At 43.2% G+C, this 18,048-nt stretch overlaps 1 protein-coding gene and 1 pseudogene across 1 annotated transcript in view; one reads left to right on the forward strand and one right to left on the reverse strand.

Moving 5' to 3' along the window:
• Positions 1-13,417, reverse strand: part of LOC118851152 — a 42,203-nt pseudogene extending 28,786 nt beyond the window's left edge.
• A 252-nt stretch (positions 13,418-13,669) lies between these two features.
• Positions 13,670-18,048, forward strand: part of YBX3 (Y-box binding protein 3) — a 33,114-nt gene continuing 28,735 nt past the window's right edge. The window contains exon 1 of the mRNA XM_036758544.1: positions 13,670-13,987. Within this exon, the coding sequence (XP_036614439.1) occupies positions 13,759-13,987 (229 nt within the window). The 5' untranslated portion in view covers positions 13,670-13,758. The remainder of the gene's footprint in view (positions 13,988-18,048) is intronic.

The following is an 18,048-nucleotide window of genomic DNA, read 5'->3' on the forward strand; positions in this document are numbered from 1 at the left end:
AAGTTAAAATGCCCCAGGCAATTCAGCCTTCCACTTCTCGTACTTTTGGTGCTTTCAGCCTAAGAACAGCGCAAAGAATACAAGGGGAAAGGAAAAAAAAAACCCTGCAACAAACAGTACCACACATTTATCATTTAATTTCTATTATAGCTATTTATCTATGTCCTTTTTCTTCAAGTAGATTTTACTATTCTTTAGAGTAGGAACTATTTCTGGATTTGGTGTGTATACTTAGTATCTAGAATATTATCTTACACATGTCAGACATTTTACAGATGTTTATTGAATTGAAGAAAATGTGATTGAATTTTTTTAGCAAGAGTAAGCAGGTAAGGGCTGAAAGAAGATCCTAGGGTTATTTATCTCAGATCTGGAAGGTAGAGTCAAAATCTAAGGGATTTAGCAATTGCATGATAGTGGTTCAAATTGTTACTAGCAAAAATCCTACAGACACATTCTAGGTGGCATTAGGTGGTATTCTAGATGAATAGAGCCTTGGGCACAGAGTCAGGAAGACCTGAGTTCAAATTCAGCCTCAGACACTTACTAGCTGTGTGACCCTAGGCAAGTCACTTAACCTGTTTCCTTCAGTTTCCTCAGCTAAAAAGTGGGGATATTAGCAGCATCCACTTCACATGTTGTTGTGAGGATCAAAGGGATGTTTGAAAAAGGGCTTAACACAGCACCTGGCCTATAGTAGGCACTTAATAAATGTTAGCTATTTATTTTTACTAATCAATACCTATCCTAAACCCAGTTGGGTCTCATAGTTGGCCCCAAGAGAAGTGGGAGAGAAAAGCTGGAGACCGAAGGATCGTGTTGTCTCTGTCCTTCCACCTACCAGAAATAAAGGATGAAGAACTAAAGACGAGAGAAGAGTAGCTGCTTCCGTGCCTGCCATAAGAGAGAACGAAGAGACCAGCAGGAGTACTTTGTGTCTTTGGCTGCTTCTGTACATCCCCTTGGGTGGTGTAAGAGGGGATCAGCACTGGGCTACAAATAAAAAGAAGTCTCTCTTCAAAGCTTGGCTCCGGAACGTCCTAGCTGTGTTACTATGGGCAACCTTTCTGAGGTTCCTTTTCTGTAACGGAGGGAGGGAGGGGACGATAGAGGAGGGGAAGGAAACAGAATGTAGGGAAGGGCAACGTGGACTTAGTCCTTGGAGTTTGTACTATAAGCCCAGCCTGGTATTAATCCATGGGGAGGGTCGATGAACCTGCTTGCTTGGTGAGCCTTCTTCCAGAGGGGCCACCCTTTACCTTCCTCACTTTAGAACACGAACACACACACACACACACACACACACACACACACACACACATTTACTATCTCCTAGTACTTTTATATGTACACTCAGTAAGCCTCTTCATTGGCTGCCAGAACTGGGTGTACATAAACAAGGCGTCAACAGATACACACTCGGTCTGTGTTCGTGTCTCCGTCTGTCTCTGTCTCTTCTCCCCTCCAGCTCTCCGGGTTTTAAAGCGAGAAGGAATGCCCCTCCCCCACCTTGTCACCACTTGGTCTCGAATACATAGGACTTTAGTTTCTTTTTCTGTCTTAGTTGTGTGTATTCTTCCCTGAGGGACTATCAGAGATGGTTGTTAACCTTGTTGAGCTTCCAAAGACTGGAAGCCTCCCGAGGAGTTTAGACATGGGAGTTGCTAGTAAAATTTGCCAGAACTGTCGCAGTGAACCCAGTGAGCCAGCTCAGCCTAGAGGCCTGATCTCTTTGATTCAGCCCAACAGTGAATCTTCCTCCCCATAAGAACACTGTGTTCTGCAATCGAGGGAGTGACTCCCTCACTTTGGGATGAGGGATAACCAGAGGTTTGGGGGAGCTAACTTGGTCATGAAGGCAGCTCTTAGAAGCATTTACACCTCGGAAACAGGCAAATGCTACAAGTCAAGGCTTGAGTTATTATTTTGTTAATTATCTTATTGATTGATGGAGAAAGTGGTAATAATTCACAATAAACTTAAATGTGTTGTGTGTACATTTTTTTTGAGAGCCAGTTGTTAAACATTTGCTAGTACACCTCGAGGTTTAACTAATAGACGACCACTATTCTTCATTCATATCCCAGGTTTGTCAGAACTTGAGAAAGGCACCCATCAGGTTGGATCAACCCCGATATTAAACATGGACGAGAGTCTTACAGTATAGACAAACCAGGCTGCGATCTGTATTACTGGAAGCAAAAGCAACATCAATGAAACCAAGTATCCACTTGAATATTTGTGTATTGAGCAGAGCGGCAAAAAGAGATGAATAAAACACTTAATTCTGAGAAGTAAGGTGTTACTTGTCCTAGACTAGTCGCCCTCATCTCTGGTCGTCACTGCCCTGCCCATATTTCCAGGAATTTCCCTGTTCCCTTCTCAGCTCCACCCTGTTTTCAGTATGTAAGCTTCTAAACGGCCGGACAGTATTTCTTTTCTGCTTTTATTTGTATCCTCAGCACTTAGCACAAAGCCTAGCAGGTAGTAAGTATTTAATAAACATTGTAAAAATAAAAAACTTTGAATGATTTAAGATCTCATGTCAATGTAACCAACAAGCATGAATCCACAGGAGCAAAGGTGAAACAGAACACAGGTGACAGACTGCAGAATGAGACATTCATTTTTGAACACGACCAATGTGGGGATTTATTTTATTTGACACACATAGGAGAGTTTTGTCTTGTTTTGCTTTGTTTTTTCAGCTTTGGTTGGGGAGAGTTGGGGGAGGATGAAGGTGAAAGGGAAAGGAAATAAATGTTTATTAACTGAAAAAATTTTTTTCCAAGACCCTCCCCCCAACACACCAACACATGCAGAGGCAAAGAGAATCATTTCTTTTTCCTCCATAGAAATCAGCAGTGACTCTTGGAGCTCAAATCGCTTGATAGACATGTTCTTACAATATGCCTGAGATGTTGTAAGAGGTACCTATTAATTTCTCTGGTGTGTGCGTGAGCACGAGCACCCTCGGTGGGGGGTGGGGGGTGGGGAGTATCTCCCTGAGTTCAAATGTGGCCTTAGATACTTACTAGTTGTGTGACCATGGGCAAGTCACTTAACCGTGTTTGCCTCAGTTTCCTCATCTGTCAAATGAGCTGGAGAAGGAAATAGCAAACCACTCCAGTGTCTTTGCCAGGAAAACCCCAAATAGGGTCACAAAGAGTCAAAAATGACTGAACAACAACAAGGCATAGGTGATTGTTGAATATTTGCTATTGATGCCGTTCATGCTGATGACCTAGTTCATGTGCCTAGGTTGCTCAGGACCTGTAACTGTATGTAACAGTAGTCCTAAGAATGCCTTGGCCTGCTCTGAGTACCTCTTGCCTTAATCTAGGTACATCTAGGACTAGGATCTTTATGATAAACATGAAAGGATTTACTGAATGTTATTTGATGGTCATGATATGTGCCCACATTTTTTTTTTACTTAGTTTCATAATAACTTTCTTCGTTCTGGTAATCGCCTTTCCCATTTGGAATATGAGACACAATGACAGAATGAACACAGCACTACTCAGGATTTCATTATCTAATAGTTCTACTTTATGGCAACGAAATGAAAATATAGGTTATAAAGGGCTTGCCTGTTTTCCGTTTGACCTAATGGTAAGGAGACCAGAATTTGTGGGAAAAGGGAAGCCAATATCTATTTTATATCTAACTAATCTTTGATTTCTCTTTCCCAAGTTGAGTTTCCACTCCCATTATACAGTCACACACACACACACACATAGAGTCTCATATTTATGCCTACTCACCCAGTCTCACCCACAGTCTGTTTCTGTCTCTCTTTCTGTCTGTCTGTCTCTCTCACACAGACATACCCCCCTTATCTCTAGAATATAGGTTGGGGGGAGAGTAAAGTATAAGAAAACTGAAAAGGTAGGAGTGGCCAGGTTATGAAGGGCTTTGAAAGCCAAACAAAAGATTTTATATTTGATCCTATAGTTATAATCATAGGGAGTTCCCGGAGTTTGCTGAAGAGGGTGTGTGTGTGTGTGTGTGTGTGTGTGTGAGAGAGAGAGAGAGAGAGAGAGAGAGAGAGAGAGAGAGAAAGAGAGAGTGAGAGAGAGAGAGAGAGACAGAGAGAAAGAGGGAGAGAGAGGGGGAGAGAGGGGGGGAGAGAGAGAGGGAGAGAGAGACACACAGAGAGAGGGAGGGAGGGAGGGAGAGAGAGAGATGGGCAGACTTTTGCTTTAGGGATGTTAATTTGACATCTGAATGGAGGATAGACTGGTAGAGGTGGGACTTGAAGCAGGAAGACCAATCAGCAGGCTATTGCGATAATTCAAGTGGGATGATGAGGACCTGCCCCAGGGTGATGGCTGTGTCAGAAGAGAAAAGGGTATAGGAGAGATGCTATGTTGGTAGAAGTGATGGGCTTGTCAACTAATTGGATAAGGAGTATGAAAGTAAAGAGTCTAGGCTGACACATGTTAAGGAACCTCTGTAATTGGGAGGATGCTGGTGCCTTTGACAAAAATAGTAAAGTTAAGGAGAGGAAAGAATTTAGAAGAAAAGATAATTAAATTTTGGACATTTTGAATTTCAGATCTTTACAGGCCATAGAGTTCCAGATGTCCAATAGGCAGTTGGAGATGTGAGGCTGGAGATCAGGAGAGAGACTAGGGCAGGATTAATAGATCTGAAAATCATCTACACATGGATGATAATTAAATCTATTGGAGCTGATGAGATTACCATGCAAAATAGTATAAAGGTAAAAGTGAAGAGGGCCCAGGATAAGAGGGACACCCACCAGTAGTAGGCATGGACCTGGATGAAGATCCAGCAAAGGAGACTGAGATGGAGTGGTCAGACAGGTAGGAGAACCGGGAGGGAGTAGTGTCACAAAAAGCTAGAAAGAAGAGGGTGGTCTACTGTATCATAAGCTGCAGAGAGGTTCGGAAGAATGAGGAATGAGAAATGTCCATTAGATTTGGCAACTTTAGTAACTTTGGAGAGAACAGATTCATTTGAATGATGAGGTCAGAAACTAGATTATATAGAATTAAGAAATGAAAGGAAAAAGGAAATGGCCTTCTCAAGAGGTTTAACCACAAAAGAGAGGAGAGATATAGGAAGATTGCTCTATAATACATCTAGGTTCTGATTAGTGCCAATAATGAAGTAATCTCATGGATTCCAATTCCACTTCACACTACTCAAAGTTATTGTGTAAAATAAGTACTTTACAAAGACAAAGTAGACATTTAGAGCAAATAAAGGAAAACAAGATTTCTGGTGCCAGGAAGTAAGTCTTTAGGCTCCTGTGAGGAAACCCAAGGAGCAGTAGGGAACACAGAATAACTGCTTTGGGGTCTGTAGTCCAGAGAGTGGTTTTAGCAGCAAAATATCAGTCCTAACACTGCACATACCTAACAAACCTGAATAACATCCCATTGTCTTGCTTCTTGCACCAGCTGACTCTGCATGGCCTTTGCCTCTCCTAGCTCTGGCTAGCTCCTCATGGCTTCCTTCTCCAAATTCATGAATCTTCTGTTTCTCAAGAAGCTGTTCTTTGAATCACATCTGAACTGACTTATTTTTTTCATTCTTTTTTTTTTGGGAGGGGGGAAGGCAGGGCAATTGGGGTTAAGTGATTTGCCCAAGATCACACAGCCAGTAAGTGTGTCAAGTGTCTGAGGCCGCATTTGAACTCAGGTCCTCCTGACTCCAGGGCCGGTGCTCTACTCATTGCACCACCTAGCTGCCCCTGGACAGACTTTTAAGGTTTACTTGTAGAAGTGGCCTCTCATTGTTCTTCCTTTCATGTTGTTTTCTTTCTGATTAACTCAAGGGACCTCATACTTCATAAAGGGATCACCTTGAATGGCTGAAATTTTATACTTAGTTTAATATCTTGTCACAGGCCCCTTTCATGTTGTTAGGTCCTTGGCTTTCAGGGCAGCAAGGTGGTTGAGTGGATAGAGCCCTGGGGCCTGAAGTCAGAAAGACCTAAGTTCAAATTTGACCTCAGACACTTACTAGTTGTGTGACTCAGAGCAAGTCACTTAAGTTTGCCTCCGTTTACTCAGCAGTAAAGTGTGTGTGGGGGGGAAGTACCTACCCCCCAGGGTTTTTGTGATTTTTAAGTCCTAAGGGGTTTTTCTGCAAGGAGCATGGTGAGGTGGTATGGTGTAATAGAAAAAGGACTCACCTTAGAGTAAGGAATATGTGAATTCATCCCTTGTACCTTCTTAGAAGGCTGGGGTTGTCAGGGCTTAGCACTATGGTTGCCACATAGTAAATGCTTAATAAATTCTTATCGACTAACTAACACACATTACATTGGTGACCCTGAGCAAGTTACTTAACTTCTTATCCCTTCAGGGACCTGAGACTATAAATGATAGACCACAAAGGGAGAAATCACTGGTATCGACCAAAAGAAAATAAAAAAGGTGGGGAGGGTGTATGTGGGGAGAGAGGGAGAGAAGGAAACAAGGAGGGTGAGGGAATTATTGGGAAATGAATGTACTGTAAAAGTAAAAATGTATTAATAAAACATTAGAAGTATTACTTTTCAATGATGTCAACTACTGACCCTAGAAGAACTAGGCAACTAGTATATTGAAAATATTGGGGAATAGTGGAAAGAGGGCTCTATTTAGAGTCAGAGGTATCTGTGGTTGAATTCTGAATCATCTACTTACTCACTCTCTGTAAAATCTTGAGTATGTCGCTTAACCATTGTTTGCCTCAGTTTCTTCATACGTAAAATGAGGGAGCTGGACTAAAAGGACCTCTTAGGTTCCTTCTAGCTTCTATGCATCTATGAATATAAATATAGTAGATTCAAATAATTGTTTGAACTACTTAACAAGGTTTTCTAATAACGATACCTTATATTTAAATAGTAATTACAAGATAGTTTCTCATGTGTTATTTTATTTGACGCTCATAACAATTCTATGAGATAGGCAGAGAAAACACTATTTTCTTTAATTTACAGATGAAAAAATTCAGGTGCCTAGAAGTTAAGTGACAGAGGTAGGACTGGACGCGTAGAATCTTAGAATTGCCAGGGCCTTTCAAGGTCATTTAGTCCAATTTGAACCTGGGGGTGGTGGGAATCCTATTTACAAATGGACTTCCAGCCTCTGGCTTGAAGATCGTTTGGTGACGGTGCTAGTGATGAGCTGAACCCCGTTCCTATGGGCTAGCAACTGATTGCTAAATTTTCAGTGTGAGCATTTACGCCTTGAAAATTGGCAAATACTACAAATTGGCATTTGGTTTATTGATTTGTTGATTTCTAGACTTAAGAAAGTGATGACGAAAATGTTAATAAAGATCAAACTTCATAGTATGTCCTGTTTACATTCTTCCCTTCCTCTCTCCCTCCCCCGCCTCCAGACCTAAAGGGGGTTGTTAAATGTTTACCAGCTCACTAATCTACTTCCTGGGGACAGCCAATTTCAGTTTTCTTTATATCAAGTTGAAATTTTCCTCTTTTTGCAACGTTCACACATTGTTGATAGTTCTACCATTTGGGATGAATAGAACAAACCAAATCTCCTTCATATGGGACAATTCCTCAAATATTTGATGAAAGTTATCAAAAGATCATAGAGATAGAGTTGAAAGGTCAACTGGTCCAATCCTTTACAGATGACTTCCCTTCTTTTCTTTTCCTAAGTAGAGTCCCAGTTCCTTCAACTGATCCTCACCAAGCATGACCTGTAGGAACTTTATCATCTGACTCATCTTCTGGATGCTCTTAATCCTAAAATGTAGCACCCATGACTGAGCATACTAGAACAATAATAAAGCAAAGTATGGGGTAGCTAAATGGCACAGCAGGTAGAGTGCTGGGGCTGGATTCAGGAAGATTCACTTTTCTGAGTTCAAATCTGGTCTCAGACACTAACCATGTGACCCTGGGCAAGGCATTTAACTCTTCTTGCCTCAGTTTCCTCATCTGAAAAATGAGCTGGAGAAAGAAATGGCAAAACACTCCCAAAAGGGGTCATGAAGAGTCAGACACGACTGAGCAACAAAAACCAGAGTATAACAAATATTTATAAAGTACTTGCCAGGAATAGTGTTACCTAATTCAATTTAATAGACATTTATTAAGTGCCTATTTTGTGCCACTGCACCTGAGTGCTTTCCCAGTGTTCAGGAGTCTATGATTTTCTTCTGAAGCTACTGTTTTGTAACTTCTCTCTGCAAACACTTGAGAGGTCTCAATTCCTAGTTTGAAAAACACTGTCAAAGACTGATGACATCAACCCTAATCCACATCCTCATTACTTCTTGCCTGGGCTAACATAATAGCTTCCAAATTGGCTCTGTCTATGCATTTCCTTTTCTGTAAGCTATCATCCCCATAGTTGCCAAATTGATATTTCTAAGCTCACAGGGCACAGCTCTGACCATGTCTGACTTCTGCTCAAGAAGTTTCAGTGGCTCCCTACTTTCATCAGGATCAAATACAAACTCCCCCTTTGGCCTTTAAAACCTTTTTAAAAAATCTTACTTATCTGTGAATATGTTCTATCCCCTCAAATAGAATATAAATTCCTGGTGGGCAAGGACTATCTCAGCAGATTTAGTGCCTGGTATAGTGTCTGACACGTAGTAGGCACTTAATAAATGTTTGCTGATTGATCTTAAGAAAAATAAATTGATTTCGTATCCAAGTTTTATTAAGGTTAGGGATAGGGACGGGATCTGTGATTTCAGTGGTCTAGAGTATTTTTGTTCATTCTGTATAATAGTTATCTAACACTACAGCATGTAGACCCAGCTGCTCAGTGCTTTTTTTGGATGAAGAAAATGAGTCCTTATGGGAGCCCTTCCAGCACGAATTCTGGGAAAGCCCAGGGTGAACCGGCTCCATGATTGTGTTAGACTCTCTCAAAGGGTGGGAGCCTCACCTGTTTATTTCTGAAGGGCTTGTCCTAAGGCTCTGAATTGGAATCCATCTGCCCCTTTCCTTTCTCAGTCAAAGTCAGTCCAGGTTTGTGAACGGGACACCCTTTCCAAAGGAAAAGCTTCATGCAGAATAAATGCTTGTCAATAGTGAATAACAATCATAATCATCTCTTTGGACCAGAAGGTCAATGAATATTGGTCAGTCTCCAGTAGCCTGATTATAATTAATCAAACTTAAAATCAAAATAATATTTATTTAAAGTTCTTATAGGAAGATATTATTGTAGTATTCACTTGCCTTAAAGCACTACATAAACGCTAACTACTGTTGTACTACTCTCTGTTATTGTTCAGGGATTTCAGTTGTGTCTAACTCTTCCTGACCCCATTTGGGGTTTTCTTGGCAAAGATACTAGAGTAGTTTGTTATTTAATTGTCCAGCTCATTTTACAGATGAGGAACCGAGGCAAACAGGGTTAAATGACTTACCCAGAGTCACACAGCTAGGAAGTGTCTGAGGCTAGCTTTGAATTCAGGAAGGTGAGTCATCCTGATTCTAAGCCCAGTGCTTTCTCCACTGTAAGTGCCACATAGCTGTATTCTCTACACAGGAACTAAGCTAAAACATGACTGTGTGTGTTAGGAGGTTATGAGCTAACAAATGTAGATAGACAACATAGGTATGATCAGTAGTATTACATGTAGAAGAGAGTTCATTTAGATTTTCTGTGTTTCTGATTTGTTTTCTGTGAATATATTTTAGTTTTGGTTATCTTAGAATAGGTAGAAGTCAGGAAAGAGTAAGATAAAAGACAGGATAGTTCTAGTACATGCAAAGCCAATGGACTCACGATGAAGGCAAGATATTAGGCTATTTGGTACTATTACACTTACTCGCCAAACCACCTTCTATTCATTTCTAATGCATAAGTATATACTTATATATACACTTGATGTCCCACTCTCCTCAACCTGAATTGTAAACTCCAAAAGGGCAGGGACTGGTTCAATTCACTCACTTTCGTCTTATATCCCTAGAGTTTAGTGCTTTGCCTGGCTTATAGTAAGCCTTAATAAAAGCTTGTTGATTGGTTGGGGGAAATTTATCATTTCGAAGGACTCCATTCTTTTAGGGTTTGGTAGAACACCTTTAAGCAGGATATTTTAGCGTATTTTCTCCTGGTAAAGTGGAAAACCCAGCTGAAGATAAAGATGGCTGGACTGCCTGCTTCACTCCCTGTTCTTATCTTTTTTGGTTAGTAAATTCTTTTTTTTTTTTGGAGGGGGGAAGGCAAGGCAATTGGGGTTAAGTGACCTGCCCAAAGTTATACAGCTAATAAGTGTGTCAAGTGTCTAAGGCTGGATTTGAATTCAGATCCTCCTGACTCCCAGGCTGGTGCCCTACTCACCGTGCCACCTAGCTGCCCTTTAGTAAATTCTATTGTCCACTGTAAGCAGTTTCTTCTCCCACCAAAATGGCATTATAGGCAAAGCTATGTGAGAGTGGTAGGTAGGAAGAAAGGTGTGAATTAGTTTTGTCCTGGGTAAATGAATGAAAGAAACTAGAGAAGGCATCAAAGTTTGTGCTTGGTTCCCAAAATTAATTCCAGAAAAGCAGAAAGGTTTCTCAAACCTGTATCTCCCTGGATTTAATGAGGATAACTAGCTTAGAAAGTATCTTCATTCACAAGTTCTAATGCACTTTGTTTTGAAACTCTCAACTATTATCATTTAATTGTGTATTTTAACTGTCTATGTGGGTTATCTTATCCCCCTCCTAGATTATAATCTTCCTGAAGGCAGGGACTGGTTTTTGCCTGAACTCTATGTCCCCCCAAGACACAGTAGAGTTCCCTCTACACTATAGGTTCTTAATAAGACTTTGTGGCATTGCATTTCATCAAGTAGAAATTCTTTTGCTTGGCCTTTTGAGGTGCCTTACTCTCTCACTCCAACTTGATTTCTCACTACTGTTCAACATGTTTCTCTTTCTCCTTCCCCTCCCCCAAGCAAGTCTCTTCACTGTCCCACAAACAAGTCGTGCTCACTCCTCCCTCTGTGCCTTAGATCATGTTACACTCCCTCCCTCTCATTTTGCTCAACAACCTACAACCCACATTTATATAACACTTTTAAAAAGCACTCTCCTCACAAGTCTGCCACACAGGTAGTATAATTATCCCCATTTTACAGATGAGTAAACTGAGATTCAGGAAGACAGAATGATTTACTCCTGGTTACAGGTTTAACATGTGGCAGAGCTGGGGATATTATCCAGGTTTTCTGTCTCAATACTTTCACTCCTAAACAAATTTTACTCATTATTCAAGGCCTTTCCAAGTGTAGCCTCCTGACTTCAGGTCCTCACAGTTCTGTTTCTTCTCTGAATACTTGTAACACTTGTACTGCAATTTACCACTTAATTATATGCCATTAAGACAGAGATGATTCCATTTGAGCATGTGCTTTGGCTCTGGGAGGGATGGGACAGAGGTGGCAATCCTTTGCTAATGAACACATAAAACCAAGGGTTTCTGCTAACCTTTCCTCTAAAAAAACATTCCCAAACAGGAGAATAGGCCACATGCCCAGGAAAGATAAATCACTAAATAGACTTCAAAAGGAAAAGTCTTTCTGTCATCTGTCAAGTTACCCTATGTAACTCTCTCAGATTTCCAGCAAAGTGGTGGGAGGAGAGGAAGGAGGATTGCCCGGTGGTGGTGGCTCATACATGGCAGTGAGAATGTTTTCCCTAATAGATGAACTTTAGCCTAGACCTCCAGTACTTAGATGACTCTTCTTTGCTTTTATTGCCCTGAATGTAGGTGACTGAAAAGTGATTTAGACATGGCTTTTTCTCCCCCTTGGCAAGAGTCTTGTGAGTTTGAGAAGGAGCTGGATGCTGGTTGCCCAACTGTCTTCTGCATCTACTACAATGCTCCTTGGAAAGGATGATTACTGACAGGAAGCTAAGCCCAAGCCTTGCTGTGGCCTCTCAGAAGCTACAAACCCTAGAATGAGCTGCTCAGACAGTGCAGATCCAAGGTGAAATGAAATGCCTGCTTGGCAGACAAGACCGCCAAGTGTTTCCTGTTTCCATGTTTTTAAATATCATATTGCCAGGATGGTGTAAAAGGAGTTATTGTTTGATGCTGTTCAATGTCCATTTTGGTTTTAAGCATTTCTTTTTGTTCTGCAGGAAGTAAAGAGCTGTCTTATATCTGGTCTACTTTGTATCCTTATAATCCATTTTGGGGAAACCACAGGCAGGCATCAACAACCCTAAGATTTAAGAGACTTTCCATAGCGATCCAGAGTGGGGGGGGGTGTAATATGCTGGGATTGGAGGAGAGCTTGTTTCACTTAAGGACGGAACTCTTTGTGAACCCAGAACTAGTGGTCCTGAGTCCATGCTTTCTGAAATATTGTTGTTCCACACATGATAATCTTGTAAGGCTTGATCCATTCATTGTATTTTATTGGAAACACTTATCAGGTGCTTTAATAGACGAAGAGTAGAAATTGAAGGGTCTAAATCCAAATCCCAAGTTGTTAGATCTAGCAAAGAGAATACAGTGGTCTAAAATGCAGCAATGGTGTGTGTGTGTGTGTGTGTGTTGGGAGGGAGGAGAGCTAGGGTCTGACTGTATCCTGTTGAGTTTTAAATGTCTACTTAGCCTTTGTTACAGAGAGATAGCAAATACATAGGTGCCCCACTTAGGGTCATAGATTTCAAGCTGGAAGGGACCTCAGAGGTCCTCTAGTCCAGCTCCCTCAATTTACAGATGAGTTAAGTGACTTGTCCAAGGCTAGGAAGGTAGCAAATGTCAAGAGGTGGGGTGGGAGCAGAAATCCTCTGATTCCAGTTAGTGCCGTTTCCTTGAAAGAAGCCGACTTCTAAATTCCTAACACTAGGATCCTAAGAAACTGGACCGTTTGAGGATCTGTCAGAAAACATTTTAACCGAGGTAGTCCATGTGGCCAGGGGGCTGGGGTCCTGAGTACAAGGATAGCCACTCCTCTGCTTCCTCACTTCCAGTAATGAAGGAGTGGAGGAAAGAGGACTGGTATTGAGAGTCATAAAGCGACTCTTTTCATTCTACTTCTGCTATTAAGCACCTTGGGCAAATCACGCAGTCTCTCTGGAACTCAGCGTCTTCATTCCAAAACCTTGGGGTTTGGACTCAATGAGCTCTGAGGTCCCCCCTCCAGCTCTAGGGACTTCGGGTTCCCTCAACAACTCTAGAGACTTCAGATTCCCCCACCCACACTCACACTCCAGCGCTGGGGACTTCGGATCCCCCACCCCAGCTCTTCGAGCTTCCCCGTCCCCGCCAGCAGCCGACTCTCATAAAGCAGACGAGAGGTCCTCGGGGTTGGGGTCAAGCGGCAGCCTTGACCAAGACTTAGACCTCAAGCAGGAATCCCATCCGGGAGGGCTCTCAGCGGCTCCTTTAAATGCTAATGAGGACTCACCAGGGCTGGCAGCAAAACAGCCCGAGCTTCTCTTCCCTCCTCCCACCATAGCCCCCACCCCACCCCGCCCGGTCCGGCCCGGCCCGCCCCGCCCCGCCTCTTCCCCATCTCCCCTCCCCCCACCCCCTCCCGGGCACCTAGAAAAACTTGAGCGGGCCATTTTCCGGGCAGTAAGATCGAGCGCGCGCGCCGCCCCGACAGCTCGAGCCGCCGCTGGCAACATCCCCGCGTCCCCCCCCAGACGCGAAACCGGCCCCCTCCCCGAGCCCCGGGCCGCCTACCCCAGCATCTCCAGCAGCAGCCGCGGCCGCGCCGGTACCGCTGCCACCACTACCACCAACCGCCGACCAACCGCCGCGGGTGGCCGAGGGAAGAGCGACGGACGGCGGCATGAGCGAGGCGGGCGAGACCACCCCCCAGACCCCGGCGGCGGCCCCAGACCCCGCGCCCAAGAGCCCCGCAAGCAGCGGCGCCCCCCCGGCTCCCGGCCCGGCCGCCGCCGTCCAGGGGAGCAACCCCAGCGGCGACGCGGCGGCAGCCCCGGCCCCGGCTCAAGCTCCAACTCCAGCCCCAGCCGCCGCCTCCGCAACCACGGAAGATCCGGAAAAGAAAGTTCTCGGTGAGAGCCCCTCTCCCCGGGCGCGCGCGGCACTGCGGTCGTGGCTGCCCCCGGGAGAGCGCGGCCCCACGTGGGGGGTCCGGAGGAGTCCAGAGCTGCGAGCACGTGCTGGGTAGCCGGGCCCCGCGCGTGTGAGTGTGCGCACGTGTGAGTGCGCGAGTGTGTGTGTGCGTGGTTGACAAGCGTCTGCCCCCATCCCCTTGAACCAGGCAAACCCCCTCCCACCATTCCTCAGGTGAGCACACCCGGAACCGTCCACGTGCTCTTCTGTATGTGCGGGCCCCCCCCCCCCCCACCAAGTTCAAGTTTTGTGCTCCAGTCCAGCTCCCAGTTCCTTTCCCTCCCCCCGCCCCCCCCCCCCGGACCATCCCTAGTGAGGAGAGAGAAGCGTCGGAGAAAGTCTCGTGGAGGGGGTTTTAAGGAAGGTGAAAGACTGGGAAGGGAATTCAAGTTCACCTTCCCGTGGAGAGGATCGAGCGCGTTTGTATTGGAGGAAACAGAAGGATTCTATTAAAAGGGAGGCAGGCAAAGGGGGGCGACTTTTCCCTTGCAAGGTGCATGTGTCGGGTCCCGTACGCCCTTTCCCTCGTGGGATAGACGCCATTTCTTGGCCGAGCCACGCATCTTACCGACAAAGGGGTGTTGCTTTCCTGTCGGAGAATCCTTCCCAACTCGCTGACACAAGCCTTTCCATCATCTGTTCTTACCCCTCCCCCACAGTGAGAATCCCTTATGGCTAACCCGGTTGGGTTGGGCTTTCTGCTTCCCTGCCAGCTCTTTGCCCCTCCGCTTCAGGACCCGCATATGCTTACAACTGCTGTGACACAAAATCCTGTTAATGTGGATGGTAATCAGCCTTATCCTGGAATGGTTGGCAGGAAAATGGGCGAAATCTGTCGGTTGGACAGGAATAGAAATCCTTTAAAGGCTTGGGCACATGGTGCTCCTCCCCTCCTCCCCTGTTGTTACACGCTGTTGACGGTTTTTAGGGAAGGCAAGAACCAGGCTGTAATCAGGTGTGTATGCTTGCGTGTGGGTGGCGAGTGAGATGACTAAAGGGTGTGTGTGCGCTGTCATTTACTCTTTTAAACTCAAAAGTTAGTCTGTGGGTGTGAGCTGCGTGTATAGAAAAACATATGCCACTCCCCTGATACTTACTTTTCTGACCTGGCTTCTAGAGCCATTAATGGGGGTGGAGTGGGACTGGTGAAGACCTGAGAAAAGAGTGAAGGGCTGCTGATGAGACTACCCCTACCCTGAATATTGCGTTCATAGCAACCGAGGAGCATCAGTTGGGCATAAGGAAGCTTGATTAAAAAGTTAAATGCACAGTCTTTTGCATATGCAAAAAAAAAGTCTTGAATGTCATTAAAATTGATGGTATTTCACGTGCTTAAAATATGCCTCATTGAGAGATGACTGCAAGAAAGTATTCCTGGGCACCAAGTCCTAGGAATTTCTTAGATAAGTATTTTTCTAGTATCCCTACCTTATCCCCCATAGGCATTTTGTTCTCTGCCTCTTAGCTTCGGTAAACAAAACTTGGGTGGAAAAAAAATTTGAGTGAAATCATGAACATGGAAATCCTGCACGTACACACCCACACACCCTTTTTTTTCGGGGGGGGGGGGGTGCCGCGGATCGGTGCATGTGAAGATAATCTTCCCTGAATGGTATGGGGAAGGTGTTGCATGTGTATTGGGTTGGGAGAACTGGATTTAGGTTTAGGGTGGGGGAAAAAAGTTAAATTTACAACTTTTCTCCAGCAATAAGGACCTTCCCCCGCCCCCTGCCCCCCCCCCACATATGTTGGATCTACTCTGCAGAACGGTATAGTGATAGTGTAACCTAAGTTTCATGCTGTTATGCCTCCTAGTCGAGGGATAAAATACACCCGTAACTACAATACAAAATATTCTAAGAGAAATGCATTTAAAAATAAAGTGTTCACAGATTCCTTTGTTTCTAATCTAGTCTTTAGTAATAGCCACATTTGCAAAGGAGAAAGTGGTGAATGAGATGCCAGAGAAAGAATGGTAAACGCTGTCTTCTTAGTTGTCCTCAGTCTTCATGTTGAAAATCTGAATACTAAGATAAATTACTAGTTAAATTACTAAGATAAATTACTAGTTAAATTAAGGACTACATTACCATATTTGAGGAAATTGGTTTAAAAACGGTTTGGAGGGGTGGATTCAGACTGGTGGCATCTTTCCTTATATCTTCAAACTCATTCCACCCCTCTTAATAGACAAGAGATTATGCTTCCTTTCCCCCACACAGATGAAGGGCTTATTGGCTAAAACCCCACAACTCTAAATCTTTTATTGTAGTCATGGTTAATAGATATGCTTAATTCAAACCTTTGGATTGGTGTCATTCAGAATAAGCCTTTGATTCAGTGGGATTTCTATACAGTTTATGCATTTATGCTCATTATAGAAAGGCAACACAGATCTTTGTCAGTTACCAGGTACACGCTAAGACTGGTGTGGTCTTCTGTCCCTGATACATTCCCACACTTATTACGCTTAAGACAGAATAAAGTGAGAGCCAAAAAAATACATTTTGTTAAAACTGTGACTTTTAATAGCATATACAAAATAGTCTTTTTTCCGATTCTTTTATTTGATACCACTTAAATGAAATTTCCAGACTACAGTTGCTGAAATCACTTACCTAGTACTTGTTATATTGAGGACTATAGAATGAATTTGTCATGTCTGAATTGGAACTTTTTTTGCCAGCAGAAAAACTGGAAAAATGAAATCCTTCCTTCAACTATCTTTTAGGTTAGGTCAGAGATGTCCGAGAGTAGAGGCAGCATTATTCCTTTGGTCTTCACTTAATTCCTCCTTTATTCTGCTTCAATTGAAACAGGAGGCAAAGTCTGTTTGCACTTAGTGTTGCTGATTCTTCCTTAGACAACTAGGAATACAACTGCAAAAGCACATCAGCATGAGTGCATTATAATCACCCTGGTTGAAGTTAAGAGTAAAATAACAACTTGATGCAGATTTTTAGAGAATTAGTGATTTAACACTAGAGTCCTGAATTTACAAACTAATAGCTGAGCAACTCTAAACTTTTCTGTGAGGAAGCGTGTACATTGTTATCCACATGTTGACTAGAAAGAGTTGCTCTGTCATGATGCCTCAGTCTTCCTTGTTCATTAAAAAGGATAGTTCTATCTAGGTGATTCAGATATTCAGAAGATAAGTGATAGTTTCACTTCTGTTGGTACTGCTTATGTAAACTTGTGTCTGTGCTTCTGAAAAATATTTCATTCTGATGTATCCTCTGAATTTTAGTACTAGCTTGTTGAAGTTTTAATTAAAATACAAATTTCACCAAGAGGCAGATTTTTGATGGCATGCAGAGTTGGTTTAAAAATCTTGCAAAGGCCTTGTGTGTAAGAGGAGTGAATAAATCAAAAATGGACTGTTAGGAGGACAGGTTATCCTACTGTAGTAATAAGTTACCTAAAGCTTGATAAATAGCCCTGTAACATGGTAGGTGTGGTGGTGGAGGAGGAAGAAGAGGAGTAGGGGATGGGCAGCAAATTTGAGAGAGTTCAGAGAATGTAGAAGGAAGAAAAATGGTTTTTACTTCAATTAGCTACAGGAGGATATATAAACTTGATTCATTTAGAAAAGGCCTGTTACATCATGTCTTATGGTTTTTGTACCAGGACCACACCAGGGCAGCCTCAGTTCTGTTTTTGACTTGGTGGCTCATGTTTAGTCACCTATTTGGACAGCCCCCTCTCTATTCCTGTGCCTCGTTCTGCCATGAAAATGGGGATGCTATAAGGCATTAATTATATATCAAAATGAGAAAAGATAGATCTTGTTAGTTCATCTATCTCTGTTTTATCTGAGTATACTCTTATGCTTTAAAATCTTTGGATATTGAACATAAAGAGCACTTTCCTGTATTCTTTTTTAGTTACTACAATAATAATCTAGAATATTCTGGCTAATCTTGAAATCTATTTCTGTTGAGTGACTACTTCTATTTTATACCAAGAGCAAGGCCTACCTATTCTCATTCTTTTGCTC

The sequence above is a fragment of the Trichosurus vulpecula genome, chromosome 5, assembly GCF_011100635.1.
Source record: "Trichosurus vulpecula isolate mTriVul1 chromosome 5, mTriVul1.pri, whole genome shotgun sequence".
In the NCBI taxonomy this organism is placed as follows: domain Eukaryota; kingdom Metazoa; phylum Chordata; class Mammalia; order Diprotodontia; family Phalangeridae; genus Trichosurus; species Trichosurus vulpecula.